This window comes from Lepisosteus oculatus, chromosome 6 (assembly GCF_040954835.1).
Source record: "Lepisosteus oculatus isolate fLepOcu1 chromosome 6, fLepOcu1.hap2, whole genome shotgun sequence".
Lineage (NCBI taxonomy): Eukaryota > Metazoa > Chordata > Actinopteri > Semionotiformes > Lepisosteidae > Lepisosteus > Lepisosteus oculatus.
This window is the reverse complement of record NC_090701.1, coordinates 36,108,496-36,133,641: the sequence shown is the minus strand read 5'-3', so window position 1 is coordinate 36,133,641 and position 25,146 is coordinate 36,108,496. Positions and strand designations below refer to the sequence as shown.

General features: G+C 36.9%; 1 protein-coding gene across 3 annotated transcripts; it reads right to left on the bottom strand.

Annotated features, from left to right (window-relative positions):
- Positions 1 to 556: 556 nt before the first annotated feature.
- nub1 (negative regulator of ubiquitin-like proteins 1) lies at positions 557 to 25,146 on the bottom strand. Of its 3 annotated transcripts, none has more exons than XM_015354298.2 (15): positions 25,066 to 25,146; positions 23,548 to 23,667; positions 20,070 to 20,219; positions 19,072 to 19,133; positions 17,777 to 17,841; positions 13,722 to 13,886; positions 9,144 to 9,232; positions 8,957 to 9,063; positions 7,481 to 7,667; positions 6,361 to 6,468; positions 5,151 to 5,303; positions 4,272 to 4,418; positions 4,028 to 4,120; positions 2,602 to 2,794; positions 557 to 1,345 (listed from the first exon to the last, which is right to left on the bottom strand). In XM_015354298.2, exons 2-15 carry the CDS (start codon positions 23,659 to 23,661, stop codon positions 1,206 to 1,208), a joined length of 1,773 nt encoding a protein of 590 aa, XP_015209784.1. In that variant the 5' UTR covers positions 23,662 to 23,667; positions 25,066 to 25,146; the 3' UTR covers positions 557 to 1,205. The 3 variants fall into 3 exon arrangements, with proteins under 3 accessions (XP_015209784.1, XP_006634337.1, XP_015209785.1); XM_006634274.3 differs by having other exon boundaries at positions 25,020 to 25,128; XM_015354299.2 differs by lacking the exon at positions 25,066 to 25,146 and adding an exon at positions 24,761 to 24,843.

Here is a 25,146-nt window from a genome sequence, read left to right as displayed (position 1 = left end):
ACATACCCCTGTGTCTAACAAAACATAATTGGCCCTGCAGACTGCATAGCACAATCAACTTCTAAGATGGTTTAACGTACAAAAAAATTAAAACCTAAAATTCATTTTGAAAGGCAAGTGGGTACGTGAATTTTCCAGGACAGTCTTAATGCTTGTGGAAGTAACTGTTTTCCCCTTTTGTATACATCAAGGCTAGTGAATTTCACAGGGTTATGAAAATATCCAGAACATCAGTTGCATTTCAATGTTGCAAATTTCAAACATGTATTATAAATTCCAATGTCTTTTTTTCCCATATTACAAGCTGATGTATAATCAGAGAATATAATGTATTCCTTTCTGTATATTTTTATGACTCGTTTAGTGTAGAAGCTTAAAGAGAGCCCTTAAATACAATGATGCAAACTATCAGTAACTCTGATGTACAGTACACAGCCTGAACCACAGTTAGTACAGTATATAAAAACAAAATTACAGCATACAATGAAATGTCAGCTATAAGTGTGAAAGACTTTGTGATTTTAAACATGTAAACAAAAAGACATAAAAACAAACATTTACAATTTCAGCATTTATTTTTTTTAAGTGAATACTTCACCATATGTAACTTCCCCAACAGTTTTTAGACCTGCGCCATCAAGGATGAGCTACTGTTTTAGCAGACATCAGAAAAAGGAAATCACATACAGTCTAGGGTTTGAAAAAATTCAATGTCTACCTCATTACTTTGCGTCATATTAAAACAAGTATTTTAAAGAACCTTTACCTGAAACATTGTCAAAAGAGTCTGTTTTTTATCCAAAAATATTAACAAAACTAAAACTCTAAATGCATTTATGGATTTTGTAAATTGCCTTCCAGTGGTCTGTACAAGTATACAGGACAGATTTCTATCCGACTACAGTGTGGTCTGAAATTGTTAAAAATAAGTCTTGTTATAAATATATATCTTTATTGCTCAGAAAAAGAATAAGCTATGACCATTTCTTCCTGCATATTGAAAAGTAATTAAATACTGTCACTCAATATTCTACAGTTCCTTACGGGATTTTCACCCAGTATTAAACAGAAAAAAATTCTACCATCAAATTTATAGGAATAAAATCAATTTGGCGGCAACAAAGAAAGTGCAAAACCTTTAGTTCAGACAACGTCTGCTTCTTGAACCTTTGTGTAATCAAAAGAATTCTCCACAAAGGAAGCATTTAAGGCGGACAGGAGGACAGGTGTTGTTTCAGCAATGCAATGACTTTGCATTCTTCTTCCAGTGTGAGATCCAGGTAATCCTCCTCATGTTTGGGAATATCCTCGAGGGCCTCATTCACCAGGTCAACTTCCATCTGGTCTGAAAAGAAAAGACCGTTTTTCTTTCCGTTTTCCATTGATTTAAAAAAAAATTCTTCCTCATACAAGTTACGGGCAAAAGAAAGACGCAGGGTAGGTAACAGTCAGGCCTAAATCAAACAACATCCCTTTGTTATGAGGTTTAGCAATATTACAAAAGAAAGGTTACACACACACTAAGGCCAGAGCCCATCTAGCACATTTGGTTATTTTTTACTCTTGAAAGAAGCCAGGGTATTGGTTTCAACAACATGAATAACACACTTATTTCAGAGTGTCACAAACCTTAATATAAAAAATGCCTCCTGTTCTGTTTTTAATACCCTCCCTGATAGTAGAGTTTAACATGTGAAGTGAAGTCTTCACAAGTCTTATTTTTCCAAAGTAGCAATATCATTTTTGTAACATTTTCACCAAAACCGAATGTAATACTCTGATATTTACAAAGATACAACAACTTAATCCCTTGATTGGTGTCTGTGCCAGCAACATATCCTAACAATATCTGTTTTTTTTATTGCTTCCCATATTGTCTAATGAAAATGATCTATTATGATAACAGCTTCTTCCTTCTCAACATACCCATATAGTATTTTTGCCACTTGCATGTAGCATACTGCACATACCTACATGAAATATCTGCCAGATGTTTATTCAGTCTTGCATTAAACCTAAACCTTTTTTAATTTTTTAGCTTCTGTAGTGTTTGCAAATCTTACACCTTAGTTTAAGATCTAATAAGAATGGAGCTAAAACACATTGCTGCAGGACATCACCTAAATTATTCACCCCCTATCTGTGCTTCATTTATTAACCAGTTCATAATACAAATCCACACATTTGCTAGAATGTCTATTACCTGCAATTCCTTTTATAAGGAATGTGACCATTTTCTTTCAGAAAATCTAAACATAACAAATCTAAACTATTTGAATCAATTTTTTAGTGTTTATGAAGGAATTTTGATTTTTATATTAATTAGCCTCTTTAAAGTATACCAATTTTTGTTTAAAAAACATTTTAAAAAATAAATAAAATTGCCCTACTTACATATTTTCTTATCTTGAAGCAAGTTTATTCAAGATCTTTTAAAGTTCTAAAAGCTTTCAAGTTCTAAAACAATCAGCATGGACATTTGCTAGAACCTACCTTGAATATATGAAAAAAAAACTTTTATTGAACTGAAGACAAGAAAACAGCACCCCACAGAGGAAGAGAAGCACTACAGCAACAGTGCTGGCTTCAGAGTAAGCATACCTGCTTCCTCCAACGTTCTGGGCTCTTCTGACGGGGGAGAATGAGAAGATGGAGATGGAGAAGATGGAGACGGAATCTCTGGTGGAAGGTTCCCTTGATTGCGAGCCAGCAACTGAGAGGCTACATCAACAGCGCCACCTGTCTGTCTCAACGCTGCCTCTGCTGCTTGATAGTCAAAGCCTAGAAATGTCAGCTGTGAAATATATCAGATAAAATGTTAGAAGTTTGATTAAAAACAAACTTATTGTGCAGTACTGTACTGTATGAGCAGTATTGTGGGTGGCATTGCTGCCTCGTAGCACTGGGTCCCTGGGTTCAGTTCTGGACCTGGAGTGCTTGCTTTCTGCGTGGAGTTTGAATGTTCCCTCCCCATGTTTATATGCGTTTCCACCAGGTGCTCTGGTTCCCTCCCAGGGTCCAAAGGCAATTAATTGGTTTCTGGGAAAATTGGTCCCAGTGTGTGTGGTTATATATATATATGTGTGTGTCAGTGTGTGCCTGACAAAATCATACCAATCAGGCCTTTTTATGACGTTTTAAGTGGGGAAAAAAAATAAAAGCATTAAAGCATTCCTTTCCCAGAGTTAGTACAGCTTATATTCATCCATGAGAGTCCTTTGAAAACAATTTTTATAAAAAAACTACTTCCACAGTTTTTGTATTCTAAAATCTCAAATACTGACCAAAATTTGGAATTGCTATTTTCCGGTTTTACAACAACTGTACTGACAAGGGGATAACGCAGAAGGTAGACCTCGTTGTCCCACCTATTCATCAAGCCATTCACTGTTTGAGGTGCAGGTAAAGCTAAATTAAGGGCCAATACAACTCGTTGAGTCACTTGGGAACAGGAGTGAAAATCATGAGTGGAATTGAATTAGGAATACAGACAAAAACAGATTAATCACTGTTGTTTCTTAGTATGATCTTAATATGAATTTCAGCTTCTATTTTAGACCAGGGTGATACATCTGTGGGATCTTATTTTAAAAAAATGTTTTATTTTGGCCTTCAACACTTTTGAGGTTTACTCATTCCGTGATTAATTTTAGTAAAAATCTATATAAACGTTTTTCTTAATATTCCTAATCCAATCTTCCATGGCTCATTCTTAACCATTCTGGCACTTTTTATTCTTCCACTCTTTATGACTACTGTCAATTAATACTTCATGATTTTCTATCCTCTTATCACAAAAGTAAGAGTTACATTTCTCTTACTGAAACAGGCATACCATCATATCATCAAGTTACAAGGTAGTGAAAGAAAGGCTGTTCGGTGTGATTGTCCTCTTTACCATTCTTTTAACTTAATTTTTCATTATGTTACCTTTCAAAAAGCTGTTGGACAAACAAATTCACAGCTGTTATAGAGACATCAATACTGAAGCCACTAAAGCTTACATAATTCTGAACACACTACTTACCTGATCAATCTTCTGTTGATGACCAGGATCAGACTCACTGGATACTATATTTGTGTTGATCGGCTCAAGAAGATGAGGTTTGTCAAGAAGGGACTGGAAAAGATTAAATATTTGTGAATGCAATACTTTGACAACATCCTTGTACAGTGAGCTATTTATGTGAGTGATGATTTTGAAGGTGAATTTTTTTTTTTACATAAACATGTGTTGCTGACATGCAATAACTACCATGACTTCTGATTACCTGAAATGCCAGATCCACATCCCCTCCTTCATTTCTAAGGGCCTCAGCTGCAACTTTTCTTGGGTATCCCAGTTGCATCAGAGTGTCGATGTCCTCCAACCTTTTTCTCCTTTTCTCTCTCTCTTTCCTCTTTAACTCTTCTTTTTCCTACATATAAAGGATACTTTATGTAATAATATATGGAATGTATATTTTATGTTACATGCCATAACAATGTATGTCTTCTCACACTTTTTTCATTCAACAGTCCTTTGAAATCGCAACATAAGCAATGCAAACATGAGCAATTATCTCCATATTGAAAAAGTACATTTTCATTTAAAAAATAAAGAATCTACATGTTTTTTTCATTTTAATTTCAGCCAGAACATAGAAGACCTAGAGGCCAACATGCCCCGTAAATAACTCAGTAATGTTAGCCGTTTCCCTAAACAATGCTTCACTAAATTGTTTCATTAACTCAGAAATGAGAAAACAGATTTGTTTATAGAAAAATCAAACATGTTATAATTACAGCAATATGCATTATCAACATTCAACTTACCATAATCAGAAACTAAATGATCAGTAATGCTAAAACTGTATGTCAGTATTACATGCTGTTTCAAATAGTGTGCATCTGTAATTGGAACAGATTTCAGATAAAGATTACAATAAGCATAGCACAGATAGTTTTCAGTAAATACACAAGAAGATCAACAAAATATGTTGGTGAGGCAAACAGATTAAGTTTTCCTCTGTGCCAATTATTGCTAAAAAAGATTTTCCCAAACAAATGAAAAAGAATATACTGTACAACATTTTCACCAATATAGCAATCGAGAGGTAATAGCCTAAAACAGGAATGCCAGTTAGACGAAAGCCAGGATTAAATCAAACCTCTCTTCTTTGCATGATGAGGTTCGCAGCATTATTGACATTTCCGTTACAGGCCCTCAAGCAAAGACGGGCCTCCTGTTCTGTGTACCCAAGCATCATCAATTCTGTCATCTTAGTGGGATCTACATACAGCTGCATGTACAAATCTTCCACCTACAGGAAAAAAAGCCAAATACATTTACAAATGAGGAACAAGTGGAAGTTAATTCCACACTAAAAAGTAGAAATTAGAAATGCTGTTAACCTCCTTGGTACATGACAGTTTTTCTGGTCTCTATTTTTTTATTTCCCCTTAGGTATTATTCCATGTACTGTTATTCATTAAAATCAAAAACAGAGGAAATCAGATTTTTAGCTCAAACCTAGTAGGTGACAGATCAAATACGGGTTCTGGTGTTGGTATTTAATATTTTTTCCATAGGACACAACAAAACAACCATATCCTCTTAAAAATGTCTCCTCAAATGAGATATATGTGCTATGTCCTGCTTGTATAGCAGGTAGTTAATGGATATTGCTTCTGGCTCTATTACTTTAAAATTTAAAAAGGACTGATGTTGGATAGACAGAGTGCATTACAGAATGCTCATTTTCATTTATTTGATCCGTGCTTATTTGGCCTGTTTGTTCTGTTTTTGTGGTTCATTTAGAGGCTTTATAACTTTTTACTTTTGCAGCTTTCATTTTGAATATACTGCACACAAAGAATGTACCACACTGTAGAAGTCACTTTTGAATTTTTTTTTATTCAGTTAATTATTTTTTCTTGCTTAGCTGAATGGAACCTGGGCTTTAACAAAGTTTCTTTGAAACAAATGTACTGAGCACATCTCAAAGAGAGTAAACATTTAACTTAAATTAAACAAGTGAATACACACAGCATAGTGAAAGCCTAGCAAATGTATGGAAGTAAGTTATTTGACAAACATATTCCTCAAGTGAGCTCCCTTAATCCCTGCTGATTGGCTACCACGAGTTTGAGATAGACCACTGTACTGAGATATCATTTAGAATAGTGTAGGATTTCTGACATGTTTGACTAAAACAGTAAGTAAATAGAAAAGAGTGAAGTAAATGTGTTCTGCAGAACAGAGGATATGGGAACTCGAGAATAGAATGTTCCATCTTCACTGCAAAATTATATCAGTGGTTACAGAAATTAACGAAAAGTTTATTTTAAAAAATATGCCAGGTTAAATCGGAGACTTACCTTCTTCAGTTTCTCAACGGCAGCATGTTCTTTGCCTCCATAAAATGACACATATGCCTGAAGTAGATACAGTCTCAGGAAAAGAACTTGTTCTTTTCCTGTACTGCCCTATAAATAAGGAATTGCAAACCATCAGAGTAATAGTACAGTGTGAGTGAAGTTCATGCTTTCATAAAGACATCTGCGATAAAATATTGTAATGGTAAGCTCTAAGGGCACGTTTATCATTTTGAAATCCAAATTCTGGTCTGCTAACACAGGTATCTTTGTTTGTAACGAAAATTTAAAGTTTATAAAGGTCATATTTTTAATTGATTTCCTAAAGAAATAATAATGTGTGGTGCATAGTGTTGGGTATATGCACTGCTCTCTTGAGAAGGTAAGGATTTAATCAGCTGTCAAAACAGCCCAGAGCACAATTATTTCACATTCAGGTTTTAAAGTTCACCATAAATTAAAGAGATAAATGAATTATCTAAGCTCTTGCTCAATTATTATGCAATACTAATTTCTAAATAATTTAATGTCCTTTTACCCATAATCAAAATTCAGATGGAGCAACTCTTTCATTTCAGTGAAATATTTTCCTCAAATATAATGAAAATAAAACCAGAGAAAAAACTGCATATGATTTTTAATGGCTTTATATTCAAAATCAGGGTTCTTTAGCTCAAGTCCTGGACTGTTCCTATCAAGCAGGTTATACAAGTAATCACTAAATTTTCAATTATAAAAAATGTAAACAATTTGAGCAGTTTCCTTAACTGAACAAATTAAGCAGACAAAGAAAACCTTACACTTATACTGCTGGACATTTTACTGAAGCAAACTATGCCACAGTTTTATGAGATGAGATTTATTCCTACAACTTTTCAGTTAAGAGTCCTGAGCTCCAACCATTATGCTACACTCTTGTCTCTACTAGCACATAACACAAGGTGTTCCCCATCTTATTTAGAAAGATGATTTAGGAAGACATATAACGTGGGATGAACTGGGCCTCCCCAGAACAAACGCTGGAGTCTCCTGGGTTAGACAGACATGTTGAGGGGTTTTGTAAAAGATCATGTCTTCTGAGTTTTAGCAATACATGTCATGATAACAGAAAATAAAGGCAAACCTTTATCTCCAAAAGCCTCTCCTGCTGTTCCCCATAGCATCTGAGGAAACAGGCTTCAGCCTGTTGCAGTCTCTCTTTTGCATCATTCAAGCAAGTGATACACTTCAGTTCATTGTAACACCAGACAATGTCCAGCTGCAGAACAGCATAGTTGTCAACCGTGTTGAGCAACTGGGAGCCACATTTTCTGAAGGGTAAACAAGTGGGAAAAGGAATTTACTCAACAATTCAGGAAGGATAGTAACAAATTAATTCCTCTACCCAGTGACTTTGGAGCCGTGGTAGCTCAGACGGCAAGGGTGTCTAGCTCCTGACCAGAAGGTCCTGGGTTCAACCCCAGGTATGGGCAAGCGATGGAGCTTGCTCTAATTCCTTCCAGACGGCTGCCAGGTCCTGTCATCCCGTTTTCCAAATGAGTACTGGGGGGGTTAATCCTTCCAGGGTAATAGGCCTGCCAGAGCATGATGCTGACCACATCACCTCCACCTCCACCTCCATTTGTCGGATGGTCAAGGAAAATGGTGGCCCTTGACCCCAATTCCCTCATGGGCTTTTATGACCTGAAAAAAGGACCTAACCTAGCTACCCAGTGACATTTCTAAGATTATACTTTATAAATGTAAAGCTGCAATCAATTATTGCTTAATTATTTTAACAGCATTTGGACGGCTAAAGGGCTGGGACTAGCATAATACATAGGTGATAATTAATAATAATAATAATAATAATAATAATAATAATAATAATAATATCACCACTTTGTAACCACCACCAATTGTAACCCATTACAATTTCTTGCATTAAGAATTATCTTTTTGCATACCCCAGCTTGCTCTCCATGAGACACACAGACACGGAAAGAGCCTGGGGTCAGAGCGCAGGGTCTGCCATTGTACGGGGCCCCTGGAGCAGTTGGGGTTAAGGGCCTCAAATTAGTAGCTATATATAATACAGCAGTCTTACAATGTAATGGTACAGGTAACTGGAATTGCTTAATTGATAAAAAACAGTACAAGATAATGAGTGAATGCTCCACCTAGAGTAATGTAATTCTTGGAGTATTGTTTGCAAAAGGTACCAAAACAGGACGTTTAGCAAACACTACAGAAGCAGCAAAGAAAAAATAAAAAAAGATTTAAATAGAATTTGAGATAGGAAAATCTTATCAGACGTAATTTAATGTAGACAATGTGCAAACTGAGGATACAAAACACTTTAGATAATGTTTACGTTGACATCATCTATGTCTTCTTGAAAATGTGGGAGAACAAAAGGTCAACTTAATTTTAAAACTAAAAAAGCATGTTTCACATTAAAAACATTGCACCACCTTACCCTAATCAATCCCTGTTACACTAAATTTCCATCAGGTTTGGGTATAAAATGTTTGGGGGAAAAGGCCCATAGTAACTCAAACTCAACCTGACTGCGTCAGATTTTGCTCACAGCATAAGCTTTTAAAGGTTTCTTGCTTACTTAAATTCTTCATCAGCTTGCAGTAAATGGCTCAAAGCTGGCTCGTAGTTCTTCTTCTTCATCAAAGCTCTTCCTTTCTCATGAAGTCCCATGGCCAAGATAAGTGCCTATAAAAGATCATTTTAAGAAATAAGCCTATAATATTACATGAAAAACACTGGGATTCCTCCTATTCTTGTGTAATTACCTTCCTCTTTTCGTGTGGAATCTGAATAGGATTTCCCTTCTGATCAGCAATTTCTAAAAATGGAGTTGTTCTTGGGTCTGCACTGCCATCTGGAAAAAATGAACAATATTTTGAAATAATGGCTACTTCAAAGCAGATGTACTATAAACTGGAAAACAGTGCCAGTAACATTTTGTGTCCAACTCAAGAAGTTCAAAAAGCACAATAAAATCACCCATTGCTGACAACGCTAATAATCTCCTGTGATTATCTGGGCCCTGTAAAGACAACTGTTAGCTGACAGAATTTCATGAAGATTAACTTTATTGCACTTTCTCACAGAACAGCTTAACAAAGCATTTCTGTTCCATCTGTTCTTAAAATTTTATATATTAAAATAGTTTATTTGGTAGCCCCGTCAAAGTACATGTAAAGTACAAAGCAGCTATGGAAGCATCAGGAAAATTAATTCAGTATTACAAAATTAATTATCTGTGGTACCCCATCAAATGTACAATTCAGCTTTGACTATATTTGATCCATTAGCTCCAATTATTTAGGACAATTAATGATACATGCAGTTTCTAGCTTTTCCCCACAGAGAAGATGATTTTCTGTTTTTACAGCAGAAATTAATAATGAACACTTAGAATTGAGCTGAAACTAAAGCAATGTAAATGTAAGAAAACCATGTTTAGTAAAAATATTATTTTCTATTTGAACATGCTGATATTCAAGTGAAGAATATAGGGAATGCTGCGCTTTTATTTACAGAACTAAATAGAATAAATGTAACTGCACTTATTAAACCCTAATATTGGTGGCAGATGTTTATTTTTCCCAAGTACATGAATGATTTGCAAATATCATTACAATCTGATGTGACCTATATTAATCTTGTATTATAATACAATGATCAGGATTATTATAACACAATGAATATGACAGCAATTATGGCAACACTGCTTATGAAACGACCTAATTTATAGTATTTTGTTAGCAAGGCACACATTACTGGTAGCAGTCATGGACACACCTTGACATTTTTAATGAAAAATAACGTAAGAATCAACATACATTGATGTTTCATAGGAAATTTATGAATGAGATCATGTGACAACTCAAATCTATACATATTCGATTTGGCTTCATCCTGCAAAGCCACTTGATGTTTATTAGCCCTTGAGTACAAAGGATGGAGCAGAAAATGACTTCCCTTCCAGCTACACTGGCTATGAAGATTTGAACATATCTCTGTTCAATCAATGAAGTGAAGCATGAGTACAATACAGTCGCTCAGTATCCTCTAAGACAGGACCTGACTGCCTAGGTCAAGGGAATAATAATAATATTAAAAATAATAATAATAATAATAATAATAATAATAATAATAATAATAATAATAATAATAATAATAATAATAAATTGCTTACACTTATATTGCGCTTTTACAGGTAATAGCGACTCCCCTCCACCACCACCAATGTGCAGCCCCACCTGGATGATGCGATGGCAGCCATAGTGCACCAGAACGCTCACCACACATCAGCTATCAGTGGGGAGGAGAGGAGAGTAGTGAAGCCAATTCATAGATGGGGATTATTAGGAGGCCATGATTGGTAAGGGCCAATGGGAAATTTGGCCAGGACGCCAGAGTTACACCCCTATGCTTTTCGAGAAACAGCCTGGGATTTTTAATGACCACAGAGAGCCAGGACCTCGGTTTTACGTCTCATCCAAAGGACGGCGCCTGATTACAGTATAGTGTTCCCGTCACTATACTGGGGCATTAGGAATGGAAAACATTCTGAAAGTAGATTTGCATCAGACTACCAAAGTGTCATGACTGCCCACAATCAGAACCCTACCACAGGCAACAGATCCCGCATTGTTCCTAATCAGACTTCAGTCCTTTCCAATTCCAACAAACGCCGTTGTATTAACTAAGCACCCAATCAGACCTTTTTTTCTCTTCACCGCACCTTCCACATCCCGGATTACTTAAGCCCTCACCACCTTTACCTCAATGCTCAGTATTGGTTATTACCTAGCGGAGCTCCTCTTCTCACTTCCAAGACTTTCTAGCAATTTACCTGACTCCTGAACCTTCGGCTTCCTGACCTACGAACCGGTCATTGACCACGGCTTTCGATCTACGATTCGTATGCTTGGATCCTCCTTCAACTTAATCAATATCCGTCAGTCACCGCATAGGGTCCTAAAATTCATCTGGCTTGTACCGTAACACAAAGAGATTCAGCACAGTTTTCAAACAGTCCACAAATTCCAAGACAAAATGAATGACCTGGAGGACAGACGATGCTGCTACAACACTTGACTGCTCAGCTTGACTAATGATCTGAAGAGAGATCATTCTTCCCAGTATTTACAAAAGATGCTACCTATCTGAATTTGAGTTTAACAGACCAAGTCCATATCATGGTCTCACTTTCTGGGCATATTTAAATCTGATCTAGAGTTGGTTAGGGTTAGTTGAGTGCTTATCTCATCTTTCAAAACTAAGTTTTATTCAGAGAAATCAATCATTCTTAAGGACTGATTTAATTTTTCCGTTAAAATCCATTTTCCCTGAAAGTTACTATGAAGACATTTCACCAAGACTTATTTCAGAACACAAAGCAATTTACTCTAAAGTAACACAACGTATTCCTTAAAAAAAACAACACACCCTTCAGCTTTGCACTAGGAAAGAATTTATCATTTTGACACACATTTCAATTCAAACATGAATCCATGGTTAAGCAAGTGATCCTCGCATTTTATGGGATGCAATCATGGGATACAGTCTTCATCCAAAGCACTACATTTGCTTCCAATTTTAAAAAATCCTGTTAGCATGAAATTGTAGAATTGGATTCTAAATTGGCAGTCCCTCAGCACACAGTAAAAATCTTTCTCTGAAACCATTGTGCTTTAATTGGTTATCACTAAGAAGAAACTCAATCTTCTTCTCAGCAAGAAGCTGAGAAGTTTATTACACATTAAGTCGAAGCTGAATTATTTTCATGACACCAGACTGAGCCATGTTCTTGTCTTAGACTTTGCAAAAATTAAAGCTCTGTGAATATTCCTTCTATTAAGACCTTGAGAGGTGATGCTGCGTCTTTAATTAATCTATTCTGATTTTTTTAACTGATTTTTTAAATTGCTATTATTTCTTTATTACTAAAAACAATTCATAAAGAAAAGGAACCATGTATTCCATGTATGAGCTATTGTCCCCTGTCCCTGTTAAATTTAGACACTTAGCTGTACAAGTTCTTGCACACAGACTTGAGCCCCGAATCATTCACATGATTCACACTGCCAGCGATACCAAAATGCCATCTTTAGTTCTTAATTAAGATCCTGAAAAGGGTTTTGAGCACATGGAATGGAACTCTCTGGTAAGCATAAGAACGTGTGTGAAATCAGAAAAAAAAAAGCAAATCCTTCTGTGATGATGTCCATAGGCACTAAGTGTTCTTCCGTAGTTTTCCATCATGTAGGGTTGTCCATCTGGGTAGTTTTCTTTCCTCACTGCTGTTTTACATTTCATTATATACTGTATAAACAGTTTACTAACCTGTTATTTTTGTCCCTATCAGCATTAAAAACATGAAGCTTCACACTTCCTTTCAAACTGATTTATCCTAATATTTTGGAGAAAATTCCCTCAATCACTCAATTTCTTTTTCAGGCTTTTCAATTATTTTAGCTTGCCTTCTGAATATAAATCATCTATTCTACAGTAAGTCAGGTCAGCTGCCTTTTTGAATACATCACATGCAAACTTGACAATGCCTGTAATCATACCACAGGTTAAACATTTTAAATTACCTGGCCCTGCAATCTATCTATCCTTGCAAAGTAGCATTAACTAATTTCAATACCATGCTTGGAACAAATAATTCAGGTTTACTCATGTGGATACAAAATGACACTAGATAAGCATTTCCAATAAAATTAACACAGATCAAAAAGATGAGAGTGGCTATTAACTTATGTGTAGAGAAAGTACGTTATAACATTTAAAAAAAGTGGTGAAGTCACTTGTTATTGACTGGGGGGATATGGGCCTTGGGATTTTCAGCACATCAAATGAGCATGTTGTTTCGATACATACCTAAACACAATTTTGAAATTTTGTAGGGGATTGGTAGGTAAAATCATGAGGTGCGTACAATCTGACAAAAGATCATGTTAAATGTAGCATTTTCAAAAGACGTTACACTGCCTTATAGCTGCTAAGACATTTGAGATCAATACAGAGGTTAAAAAGTTCCATCTGCCTGTTAAAATGATCTTGAACCATTAAAAGTAAAACTACATTTAGGCAAAACGTGGTAGTTTTATACTGTGCAAATTCTTGATGCACCTAAAACAAAATGAATGTTACAAAATTAAACACTTTAAGATTCAGACTGTGATAATGTATTAGAAAACATTTAACTTTCCAATAAATCCCTTAGAAAATGCTTCAATTACAATGTGTTGAAATTGTGCAATACATGTCATACATGGTGCTGAAATCATTTTTGGTTTACAGTTCTATCAGAAGAAGTGGATGTCGGAAAGGTTATATTAATTAATACTTACCTCTATCAGATAAAATCTGAAAAGCTTGCTCAGTTCTCTTTAGACCTTCATTTGTAAAGCGATATTTCTCATCTGCCTCAAAAATCTTCTGCTTTTGCTCCTTACTGGCATTTAAAATCATAATCTTTGAATTGTGTTTCACATTTTGTTCTTCAAGGGTTTTACCTGCAAATAAAGCACCTGTTAGTACGCACACAGACACAATTAGCTCAATGACAGCATTTCTCTCTGCCGTTCCAATCAGAATTATTACTTAAAACAAATGAAAACATGCCCTTGAACAAAAAATGGGTAATATTATTAATATATTGCCCTACTAAAAAAAAAAAATCAGAGAAAATAAAAGGATCTACGAATGGCACTAATACTCAGTCTGCCTCCAGTGGTAATTACAGTAGCACATAATTTCCACTAAATTGTGCCCTAAGCCCTAAACCCTTCCTCCAAGTCTGAACTTCTGTGACACAAAGCAAGTGTGACTTAATGTGTGCAAGCATTCAAAGGTATACTGTTACAAAAAGGGTAATGGAACACCATCACATGACATCACTCTCTGGTTACACAGCTCACGTCAATATGCTTTCTGTTCTTGATGCTTCTTTTCCAGTGGCTAAGTGCACGTCTGCAGAGAATTATTTTAAATACTTTTTTTATTCTCTGCTCGCAGTTTGATTAAATTGAATGTCATCTCTTTTGTCCCTGCTCGACTCAAAATGAGCAAAGTAAACGAAGGCAAACTTGATGATATTGATCTCCGATTATTAAAAACTTTGTAATTTTAAGTACATTTCATCTCGTCTGCCCCACTACTGAAAATGACTGTACAAGGTACAGAATGCACCTATTCATGTTTATTCAAATTTAAATAAAGGAAAACTGTAAATACCTCAAAGCTTTGTACTATTAAATACTTCACTTTTCTGTGTACAAAACAAACTGCAGGCAAACAAATTTTCATCAGTCAAAATGGGGTGATGAAATAAAAGCTTTATGTCAACACTTTATACCTAGAATACAGTACAAAGCAGCCTAGTGGAATTTTGTTTCGACATAAAATATTTTGGGTTCTAAAACTATGAAAATTTTACTAACACACAAATATTTTATTCTCCACGGCAACCTCACTCCGCTTTGAAAGGCTAGAATATGAAACATCACCACTCCGCTAGGAACTGGGAGTAATTCCCTTCAGCGAAGTCTGCTAAGAGAAGGGTGCATAAAGGGTGCCCCGAGGGTGCTTCTGAGCACCCTTGTGTAACAGAAATTAAAAATGCTCAGGTGGGTGGCTGCGTCAGCATTTGTAGGCTGCAATGGCACAAGTAATATGTTTATTTCATGCTGAAAAGAGAAGAAAGAAAACACAACGTTTCAGCCGTGGAGACACCTCACACCTGAAGACGGCTTCAAGGCCGAAACATTGCGTTTTCTTTCTTCTCTTTTCAGCATGGTTTCTAATTAAAAATTGGACACCCTAAGCACTTGCACACCTTAGTGGGAATGAAGGGCACAAGACTGCAAGAGTGCATATTGGGACACGGCCTAGATATTTGCAAATCTAGTCAAGTACAGTAAATTGTCAGGCCAAGTGATCTCAACAGCTAGCAGCCAGTTGTTTTCACAGAACACACAGAACCTTACCTTTGCATGCAGAGAAAATACAACACAATACAATACAGATTTAACAGGTTGTAAAATAACACTGGCAAATCTTATCTACTAGACCAGTGGTTCTCAAACGTTTTGGACCAAGTACCACCCCTAATCCAACCAAAGCATCCAAGTACCACCTACAAGTCATCATCTCATAGGAACCCCAGAAATTCTCAATGACCAACATGAGTGTGCGTGCACACACACTCACACATACATATAATAAATATTAGAATAATAAACTTTATTTGATATAGCGCCTTTTAAGGTGGCTTCTCAAAGTGTTTTACAGAAAAAAACATTAACAACAACTAATAAAAAAGCACCATTTCAGTGAGAGGGGTGAGCCTGTTTAGTTGAGCAAAGCAGATGTGAATTAATTTTTCGAGCCTTGATACAATTCTCAAAAGAGTCTAACAGATTTTAAATCGTCAGGCATTTTCCTGACGGCAAAGGTCACGTGGTGGATTTTGTAATGCGTACATTAATTTCTGGAGCAACCTCTTTAATTCGTGCAACTACACCGTTATGTCGGCTTGTCATTGCTCTAGTACCGGCTGAATTTGTACAGACGAATTTTATCCAGTCGAGGCCATTCTCTACGATAAATTCATTCAGAAGCTGAAATATGTGCTCTCCTGTAGTTCCTGTTGGTAGCGGTTTACAGAACAGAAAGTCTTCATGGGACATGCCCTCAAACTCGTATCTAACGCTAACGAGCAAATTGGTCAAATCTACTACAGACTCATCTAATTGCAGTGAAAAACATCTGCTCATTTTAACGCTCGCTGTCAGCGTACTTTTGATATAATCCTTCATTTCAATAATTCTATGAATGACTCTGTCTTTCGGGGGGGGAGGGGGAGGGGCAGCAGGTCGAGCTGTTTAGCAGCTTTTTCTCTACACATAATACAGCTCTTTTACCAACGCTAAATAAGGTTCTTCAAAAATAGTGTAGCTTACCTGCTTTAGCAATCCGCAAGCTTGCATTTTTCTGCGTTTCCGTTTTTATTTCTGTATTTATTTAAAGTTTTTATTTCATGCGCATGGGAGCGAAACACAGAGACGCTCTGTGTATTTTTCTTAAATTAGAACAGTTCTTAAATATTTTTCTGTTATCACGCTTTCGTGTGCTCACAAGATTACCTGCGTTCATAGCACGTATTTCTATGCATTCCTGTTTACAACGTTGGCATTGTTCCAAAATCACGCACATTCTCCTACCTCCCTATTTGCTGGAGATACAGTAGCTTTTCTTAAATACAATTGGTCACTTGCATCCGTAACACACATTCCTATAGAGTGGTATAGAATTACAGAGTATCTCTTGTGTCCACTGAAGTATTAGCGCGACTGTATCGTAGTACGTAGGCTGCGTATTCGACACGTATTAAAATACAAAATATGAAAACCCGTCCCGATTTTTCAGCGCACACGACACAGTTCCAGGGTCATTTGGCGTACCACTTGGCGGCACTCCACGTACCACTGCCGGTACGCGTACCACAGTTTGAGAACCACTGTACTAGACCAAGCGAAGACATTTGTAAGGATCTTATTTGTTGATTTTCCCATTGCTTTTAGTAGAATACAACCACTACTGCTTGCACAGAAACTCTGAAAGAGCTTTCGTTTAAAGTTACTCAATTAAATGGATGCAAGACTATTGGACTGTGACAACATCAGTACCGTTAACTGTAATTGGCTGGGGAAATTAGTCAAAATAAGTAGCAAAATAATTGGGCAAATCAAATGAACTTAAATATCCTCTACAAATAAAACAGAAGGCTAAGCTCATTATGGAGTGTGTGTCTCACCTCCTCCACTGTGAATTTACACTACGCCCATCTGGAAGACACCTCTATGTCCCCAGGTGTAAAAGTAACAGACTCAGGAAATCTATCAACCTGGCTACAATATCTCTCTTAAACAATGTAAAGTAACTCTCTTATGACCTGTGACACTACTGTACCATCTTCTCTGTAGGTAATGTTTGCCTTTTTTTCCTGCATTGGACTGTGCCATAAAACAAATATACCCCAGATGACAATAAAGCTTGAAAACTGACATGTGTTTAAAGATGTGGGACCCTTCAGTACATATCTCAACAGATGCTTATTCTGACAGTTCTGGTTTAATTTCTATTTATCCACAATATCAGCCCTCGAGGACATCTGAAACAACATTAGCCAGGTCTGCTGTTGTGCATCAAACCATCAACAGTCTTACCTGAAATCACTTTGCCCTCTTTCCCACAGAATGTACAGGGGTTTCACAGAGAATAACATTCTCTAATATTGTGCTAGGGCAGCATATCTTAAAAAACTGGAAGAGACATCATCAGATTCCCCAAAATGTAGGGAATTAAAAATTAATTTTGTAAACATCTTGAAAATGTCACTTACCTGGCTGAAGTTGCTTTCCATTTAATATTAGCTTCATTTGCTGGTTATTAGAGTTTCCTGCAATTCTTCATTGAGAGCACAAAAAGAGTATCACTAAAACATCACAGAGGAAAATATGCGTAATTGAACGCTTCTGATGAGTTACAATAGAGCATCTACCACATAAATGTTTTTTTATGAGGAACCCTTATTTTTCAACACCGAATTGATTTGAAACTTAAACTTTATATTTGCTCACTCACCTTTGGATATTGTATCCAATTTTTGTTTAAAAATGTAGTACTGTCAAGTTTTGTTGATGCAGAGGAGCAGTTGCTTTACACACAAAATTAAACAACTTTATAAAAGACTACAGTACTGTCCAGTCAAGGTGCATCTCAAAGTGGGAAAGAGTTATAAATCAGGTGCACTTTTTATTGCATTACTTTACTACAATACACAGTTGAATACCATCTGATACCAGCATCACACTACATGACTTGTCATGACTTTTAGTCATATTTACCAACTGTAACTGCTGAATCTCACTGCATTTTTGTGTTCTAGAGGGTGTCAAATTATATGACTAGGAATCACAGGTGGTGACTAATTACACAATTCCCTCATGGCTTTTCATCACGGTTCCAAATCTCGTACTGCGCTGCGAAAGTACCGTGAAGTTGCCTCATTTTGGCAGCCAATCATTGTGGAGCACACCGGAATAAGAAGAGGAGCACCACACAAAAGGAAACAAACAACATAAGAATAAGCAGGTTGTTGCCGCCGTTGCTGTAGTCTGTGCTGTCCTTTGTGTAGGGAAAAAAAAGCAGAGCATACGATGAAAAACTTAGACCACATTTGTTTGGTCGTGGACAATATGGTTTGACTGCCTTCACTGTTTGTGAGCACTGTATGCATGTTCTTCTGGTTGAGCGCTCATTGGCTGATGACTGTCGCAGGACACAAGGGCCCACCCCTACAACTTGTGACTCACAATGAGAAAATCAAACCAGTTTGATTTTGTCGGAGCGAGTCGCAGAGAGTCGTAGGGGCTGTTAAGAGCGCTATGACTGAGTCGCTGGGGGTGTCACACAACACAACTGACGGTAACAGGCGCCCGCTGCGACTCTCTACAACTCACTGTGATTTTTTTACAATTATGTAAATGAAGGCTACAAATGAAAATCCTAAGAAAACTCATGTAGTGTGATGCCGGCATTAGCATGGTCAGAAACAGTGAATGCTTCCAATACTTCCACCGTACTCAACAGAGTTAAACAAAAAGATCATAATCATTGTCTGCCATCTTCACTTACATTTTCACGAGCTCTTCAGTGGTAATATTCAGCCTGGTGGGTAAATATTTCTTTTCCCGTCCCTGGAAGCATTAGCACAAAAGATAATGACTTCTGCTTTAATGTTCCGCTGTGCATTTAAAACTGATTGTTTTACAAGTTAACATTTTGCGATATCAATACCCCCTTTTCAGAAGCTCTCCCAGACACAAATCTACTTGTCCTTTTTACATATTTTTCACAGTGAAGGACAATTGTTAGTGATAGCAGCATACTTTTTCTCTTCTTATTAACACGTCAACACACCCCAAGGTCCATACCCTAGTCAAATCCAGTATGAGTTATAATAAACTGTCATTTCTTCTGTGTGAGTTTTCATAACGCAAATTGACTTTCATGGTTTTTAAGTAGTGAATGTTTTTTCCATAATGCAAGTTTGTGTTGGCTGTAACGTGGCTCAGTTAAAACAATCTTAGTGACATGCATAGAGTAAAAACGATTGAATATGCAAGTTGTGTGTCTGTACTCAGCGACAATAATTCCATTCTTTAGAAATACTGCTGTTTGAATGAAGCTTGCTGTTAGCACATGTAGTGCAAGTAAAAAGAAAAGGAAAGCTAATATGCTGGAACAAAAGCTTGAGGTTATAAAGTGGTATGAGAGATAAAAAAGAACATGTGATATAATTTATGTGAATTGTTAAAGTTTCTTACGAAACCTTGTCTCACCACTGCAGAATTTCCCATTACTTAGCGATGTACTGATGCATATTATGCCTTATTTGATCTGAATTTTCACTGTTTTCTGTTTGATCACAGAAACATATTATGCAGAAGTAAGACATTCCAACTAATAATATGACCAATTACTATTGATAAAATACCTTTGTTATTGTGAACTCTCTACCCCCCAATCCCTTAATTCCAATAGAACCAATGTTTTCTACAAGGTGATTTTCTATAACGTGGCATTTTCCAGAAACACAGCTATGACATTCTTGCAGAAATAGCTATATTTACCTCTCTCAACTCCAGCGTTGCAACACCTCTGTCTCTGAATTCATTATTTCCCAACCCTCGCTTCACTGCCTCTGTCCTTATGGTCTCTAGCATTTGTTCCGTCTTAGTAAAATCAAGGTGGAGCTGGGATGCATACCTCTCTGCAAGTGCCTAGACAAAAAAGAAACAAGACAACCATAGTTATTTAATGCATGTTTACGAAACAAAAGGAAAACTGCTTATGAAAACAGATGTTGTCCTTTATCAAAAACATATCTATCTTCTCACTCCTGAAGCCTATGTTGGTAAGGAACAGGCACAAGACACAGGCACAGGATGCCAGTCCACTGCGGGGAGCACACAAATACTGTACAGACACACACACTCACAACACGGCCAGATTTCCCAGATGCCTATTAATCTACCAGTACAGTCTGTCTTTGGATTGTGTACAGAAACCAGAGCAATTGGAGGAAACCTATGCAACCACAAGGAGAGCATACAAACTCCACACAGATAGCACCCCAGGTCCGGAATTGAACCCAGGACCCCAGTGCTGCAAAACACCAATGCCAACCACTTTGCCACCATGCCATCCTCACTATGATACAGTGCCTTGCGAAAGTATTCGGCCCCCTTGAACTTTTCAACCTTTTGCCACATTTCAGGCTTCAAACATAAAGATATAATTTTTTTATTTTATGTGAAGAATCACCAACAAGTGGGACACAATTGTGAAGTGGAACGAAATCTATTGGATTTTTGAAACTTTTTTAACTAATAAAAAAATGAAAAGTGGGGCGTGTAAAATTATTCGGCCCCCTTGCGTTAATACTTTGTAGAGCCACCTTTTGCTGCGATTACAGCTGCAAGTCGCTTGGGGTATGTCTCTATCAGTTTTGCACATCGAGAGACTGAAATTCTTGCCCATTCTTCCTTGCAAAACAGCTCGAGCTCAGTGAGGTTGGATGGAGAGCGTTTGTGAACAGCAGTTTTCAGCTCTTTCCACAGATTCTCGATTGGATTCAGGTCTGGACTTTGACTTGGCCATTCAAACACCTGGATACGTTTATTTGTGAACCATTCCTTTGTAGATTTTGCTGTATGTTTGGGATCATTGTCTTGTTGGAAGATAAATCTCCGTCCCAGTTTCAGGTCTTTTGCAGACTCCAACAGGTTTTCATCCAGAATGGTCCTGTATTTGGCTGCATCCATCTTCCCCTCAATTTTAACCATCTTCCCTGTCCCTGCTGAAGAAAAGCAGGCCCAAACCATGATGCTGCCACCACCATGTTTGACAGTGGGGATGGTGTGTTGAGGGTGATGAGCTGTGTTGCTTTTACGCCAAACATATCGTTTTGCATTGTGGCCAAAAAGTTCGATTTTGGTTTCATCTGACCAGAGCACCTTCTTCCACATGTTTGGGGTGTCTCCCAGGTGGCTTGTGGCAAACCTTAGACGAGACTTTTTATGGATATCTTTGAGAAATGGCTTTCTTCTTGCCACTCTTCCATAAAGGCCAGATTTGTGCAGTGTAAGACTGATTGTTGTCCTATGGACAGACTCTCCCACCTCAGCTGTAGTTCTCTGCAGTTCATCCAGAGTGATCATGGGCCTCTTGGCTGCATCTCTGATCAGTCTTCTCCTTGTCTGAGCTGAAAGTTTAGAGGGACGGCCAGGTCTTGGTAGATTTGCAGTGGTCTGATACTCCTTCCATTTCAAGATGATCGCTTGCACAGTGCTCCTTGGGATGTTTGAAGCTTGGGAAATCTTTTTGTATCCAAATCCGGCTTTAAACTTCTCCACAACAGTATTACGGACCTGCCTGGTGTGTTCCTTGGTCTTCATGATGCTCTCTGCGCTTTCAACAGAACCTTGAGACTATCACAGAGCAGGTGCATTTATACAGAGACTTGATTACACACAGGTGGATTCTATTTATCACCATCAGTCATTTAGGACAACATTGGACCATTCAGAGATCCTCGCTGAACTTCTGGAGTGAGTTTGCTGCACTGAAAGTAAAGGGGCCGAATAATTTTGCCCCAATAATACCCCAAGCGACTTGCAGCTGTAATCGCAGCAAAAGGTGGCTCTACAAAGTATTAACGCAAGGGGGCCGAATAATTTTGCACGCCCCACTTTTCATTTTTTTATTAGTTAAAAAAGTTTCAAAAATCCAATAGATTTCGTTCCACCTCACAATTGTGTCCCACTTGTTGGTGATTCTTCACATAAAATAAAAAATTTATATCTTTATGTTTGAAGCCTGAAATGTGGCAAAAGGTTGAAAAGTTCAAGGGGGGCCGAATACTTTCGCAAGGCACTGTACATATAATTACAACTGAACAATTTATTCATGTAATAATTGAGTAAGTAACCCCTTCAAATGAAGAAGACGAGCAGTGTACTTGCCTGTGACTACATTCGCTTGTCTATGCTCATTCTATTTTTTGTTATTGGATGTGCTGGAGTGGCAGAAAACGGATACAGAGAGCAACAGTGGAAATACATGAAAATGATTTGTGCAACAGAGGGAGTTCTCTTTGCTCAGATATTAATAATAATCACAAGCAAAGCAGTGATTGGTAATGGCCCAGTATTTTGGCATGACATGCAGGGTTACATCAAAGCTAGTAAAAGACCTGAAACCAAATCCATTTTAGTCAAGAGGGTGAAACAACACCCCAAACAGATGTACAGGCCTTGCATGAAATGTGTACTGTAACAGCAGATGTTTATAACCACATTTCTGTTTACATTTTTAATATAATTAACATTGAAATGTCTGGTATGATTAAATATCTAGTAACGACTGATTCTGTAAAATCTTTTAAACCGTGTGTCTATCACAAAACATTACTTCTCTATTTCCATTTTATTCCCATACAGAATATCCCATGTAATGCATTGTGTCCAGTGTGAAACATTTTATTTTTGAAACTATTTAAGATGTTACCATCTGTTTGGTAAATGAAGCAAGGTGATATACAGTAAATGCTGAAATAGATTTTAAATGTATTTTTGTCTTGTACTGTACTTGAATAGGGAAATAGTGGTGTTATTAGGACAAAGTCAAATCACGAGACGAAGTCTAACTTACTGTATGTAGTGCAGACGATTCCTCATTTATACACACATGAAAGCTTGATGCTTTTACTCATTTTAAATAAAAAATAGTAATTCCCATTGTCATGATGCAGGGATTAATTCTTACATTATTTTTGTAACCCATACAAAATTGTATATGCTCTACAAAATGCTACACAAAAATTAGAAGGCTTACAGACAGAAATTACCATGTTAGTTACAAACTAATGTGGCTTTTGTTTCACAAAGGAAATTCCATTGCACATGAGTTTGTTTTCATGACCCAAATGTTCTGCATCTAATTTAGTACTGTGATATTTCAAAAAAAAAATCTTAAAATGACATCAGACTACAGTATTGACTGTTGATGTAATGGAGTAACCTATGTAGCTAAAAATGTAAAACATACCTTGACTGCTTGTGCAGCTTGATTATTGTCAGATGTATAGGGTTCTTTCCACAGTTCGACTTTCTCTTCTCTTAAAAGTTGTTTCAGTTTTATTTCAATGAATTCGTCAGCCATTTTATGCTAAAAGAAAAAAAAAAAACATTTTTCTGACTGTGTTACCCCGGCGTCCTAGGCAAATTTCCTATTGGCCTTTACAGATCATGGCTTCCTATTAAACCCCATCTATAAGAATTGGCTTCATTTCTCTGTTCTCCTCCACACTGATAGCTGGTGTGTGGTGAGCATACTGGTGCACTATGGCTGGCGTCACATCATCTAGGTGGGGCTGCACATCGGTGGTGGTGGAGGGGAGTCCCCATTACCTGTAAAGCACTTTGAGTGGAGTGTCCAGAAAAGTGCCATATAAGTGTAAGGAATTATTGTAGTTGTTGTTGTTAATGAACTGCCTTGTAAATGGTATTTCGTTTTGAAAGTGGTATGATAATACAGATATGAATTTTCCCAATTAATAACCTATTTTTACAGTTTAACTATGAAAATGAAACCTTGTGATCTCGGCAGCACCGGATTTGCCAGATGTCCTCTAACAAATTTTATAAAGACAATTTTATTTGAGCAATTACACGGACTTTTCTGAAGGAATGTTCTATGGGTGTATACAGTAGCTATGAAATAAACATTATTAAAACACCGTAAAAGAAAGCAGGATTATTTTTAATATTAACATTATATATTGTATGTTTCAAACCTATTTACAGTTTGTTTGAATTGAGAATTACAACTTAGCAATTGAGAAGTTACTGTTTCACATTCCTACTGTACACCCCGTCTCAAACATAAACAAATCAAAGCCGCTAAGAGTATCACTTTTATTCGATACTCAAGTGAGCTCCTGGAAAATGACCGACGAAATATAATGTCCGTTCGTTACTGTTTACCACACATCAATCCACTTTACGCGTTATTATTTTTTACAATTATTACAGTTAACTTCTAAAACTATTTAGGGCATAATATTCCCCCTGGCCCGGCGTCAAAGGGCATATTAGCTGTATTGAGATCTGGAAACCAACGTAGGTCCACCGGGGTTTTCCGCGTCAGAGTGAAAGTCATCTCACCAGGAGGGAACAAACGATTCTTCTGATATCCAAAACATACACAAGTTTCATTTTATTTACTTTAAGCGAATCTACTTTTATTTAAGCATAATTACCCTTTGTTGGTGACCCGTACTATTTCTGTTTTTGTTTTTTTACGGGAGCACTTTTTAACTATTGTACTTGTAGTTGTCTTCGTCACAAACTAAAAAATACTAACATTGCTGTGATCACAATGGATTATTATTTAAACTGCACATTGCATATACTGTAACCGGACGATATAACGTAGATACCTAATACTTTATGCTATATACGCACTTGTATACAGATCAAAGAGTAAATTAATCTGAATACTACTTTTATGTTTTCTACCTTCAGAACCGATGCTCTTCAAGATCTTACTCCGTCTACTTCTTACCAGTTTCGATTTAAGCGAATTCACGCTCTTATATCACTCCTCCTTATACACTGCTCTTGTCATTATATGCGTAGTCTTCCG

What these genes read in the sequence shown, in the direction of transcription:
- nub1 (XM_015354298.2), bottom strand. Translation starts at nt 23,661, where the DNA reads ATGGCTGACGAATTCATTGAAATAAAACTGAAACAACTTTTAAGAGAA. An exon ending in TCAGATTTTATCTGATAGAG is followed by an intron (nt 9,233 to 13,721) that starts GTAAGTATTAAT and finishes CATTTTTTCCAG; the next exon opens with ATGGCAGTGCAGACCCAAGA. An exon ending in TCATCATGCAAAGAAGAGAG is followed by an intron (nt 4,419 to 5,150) that starts GTTTGATTTAAT and finishes CTTTATATGTAG; the next exon opens with GAAAAAGAAGAGTTAAAGAG.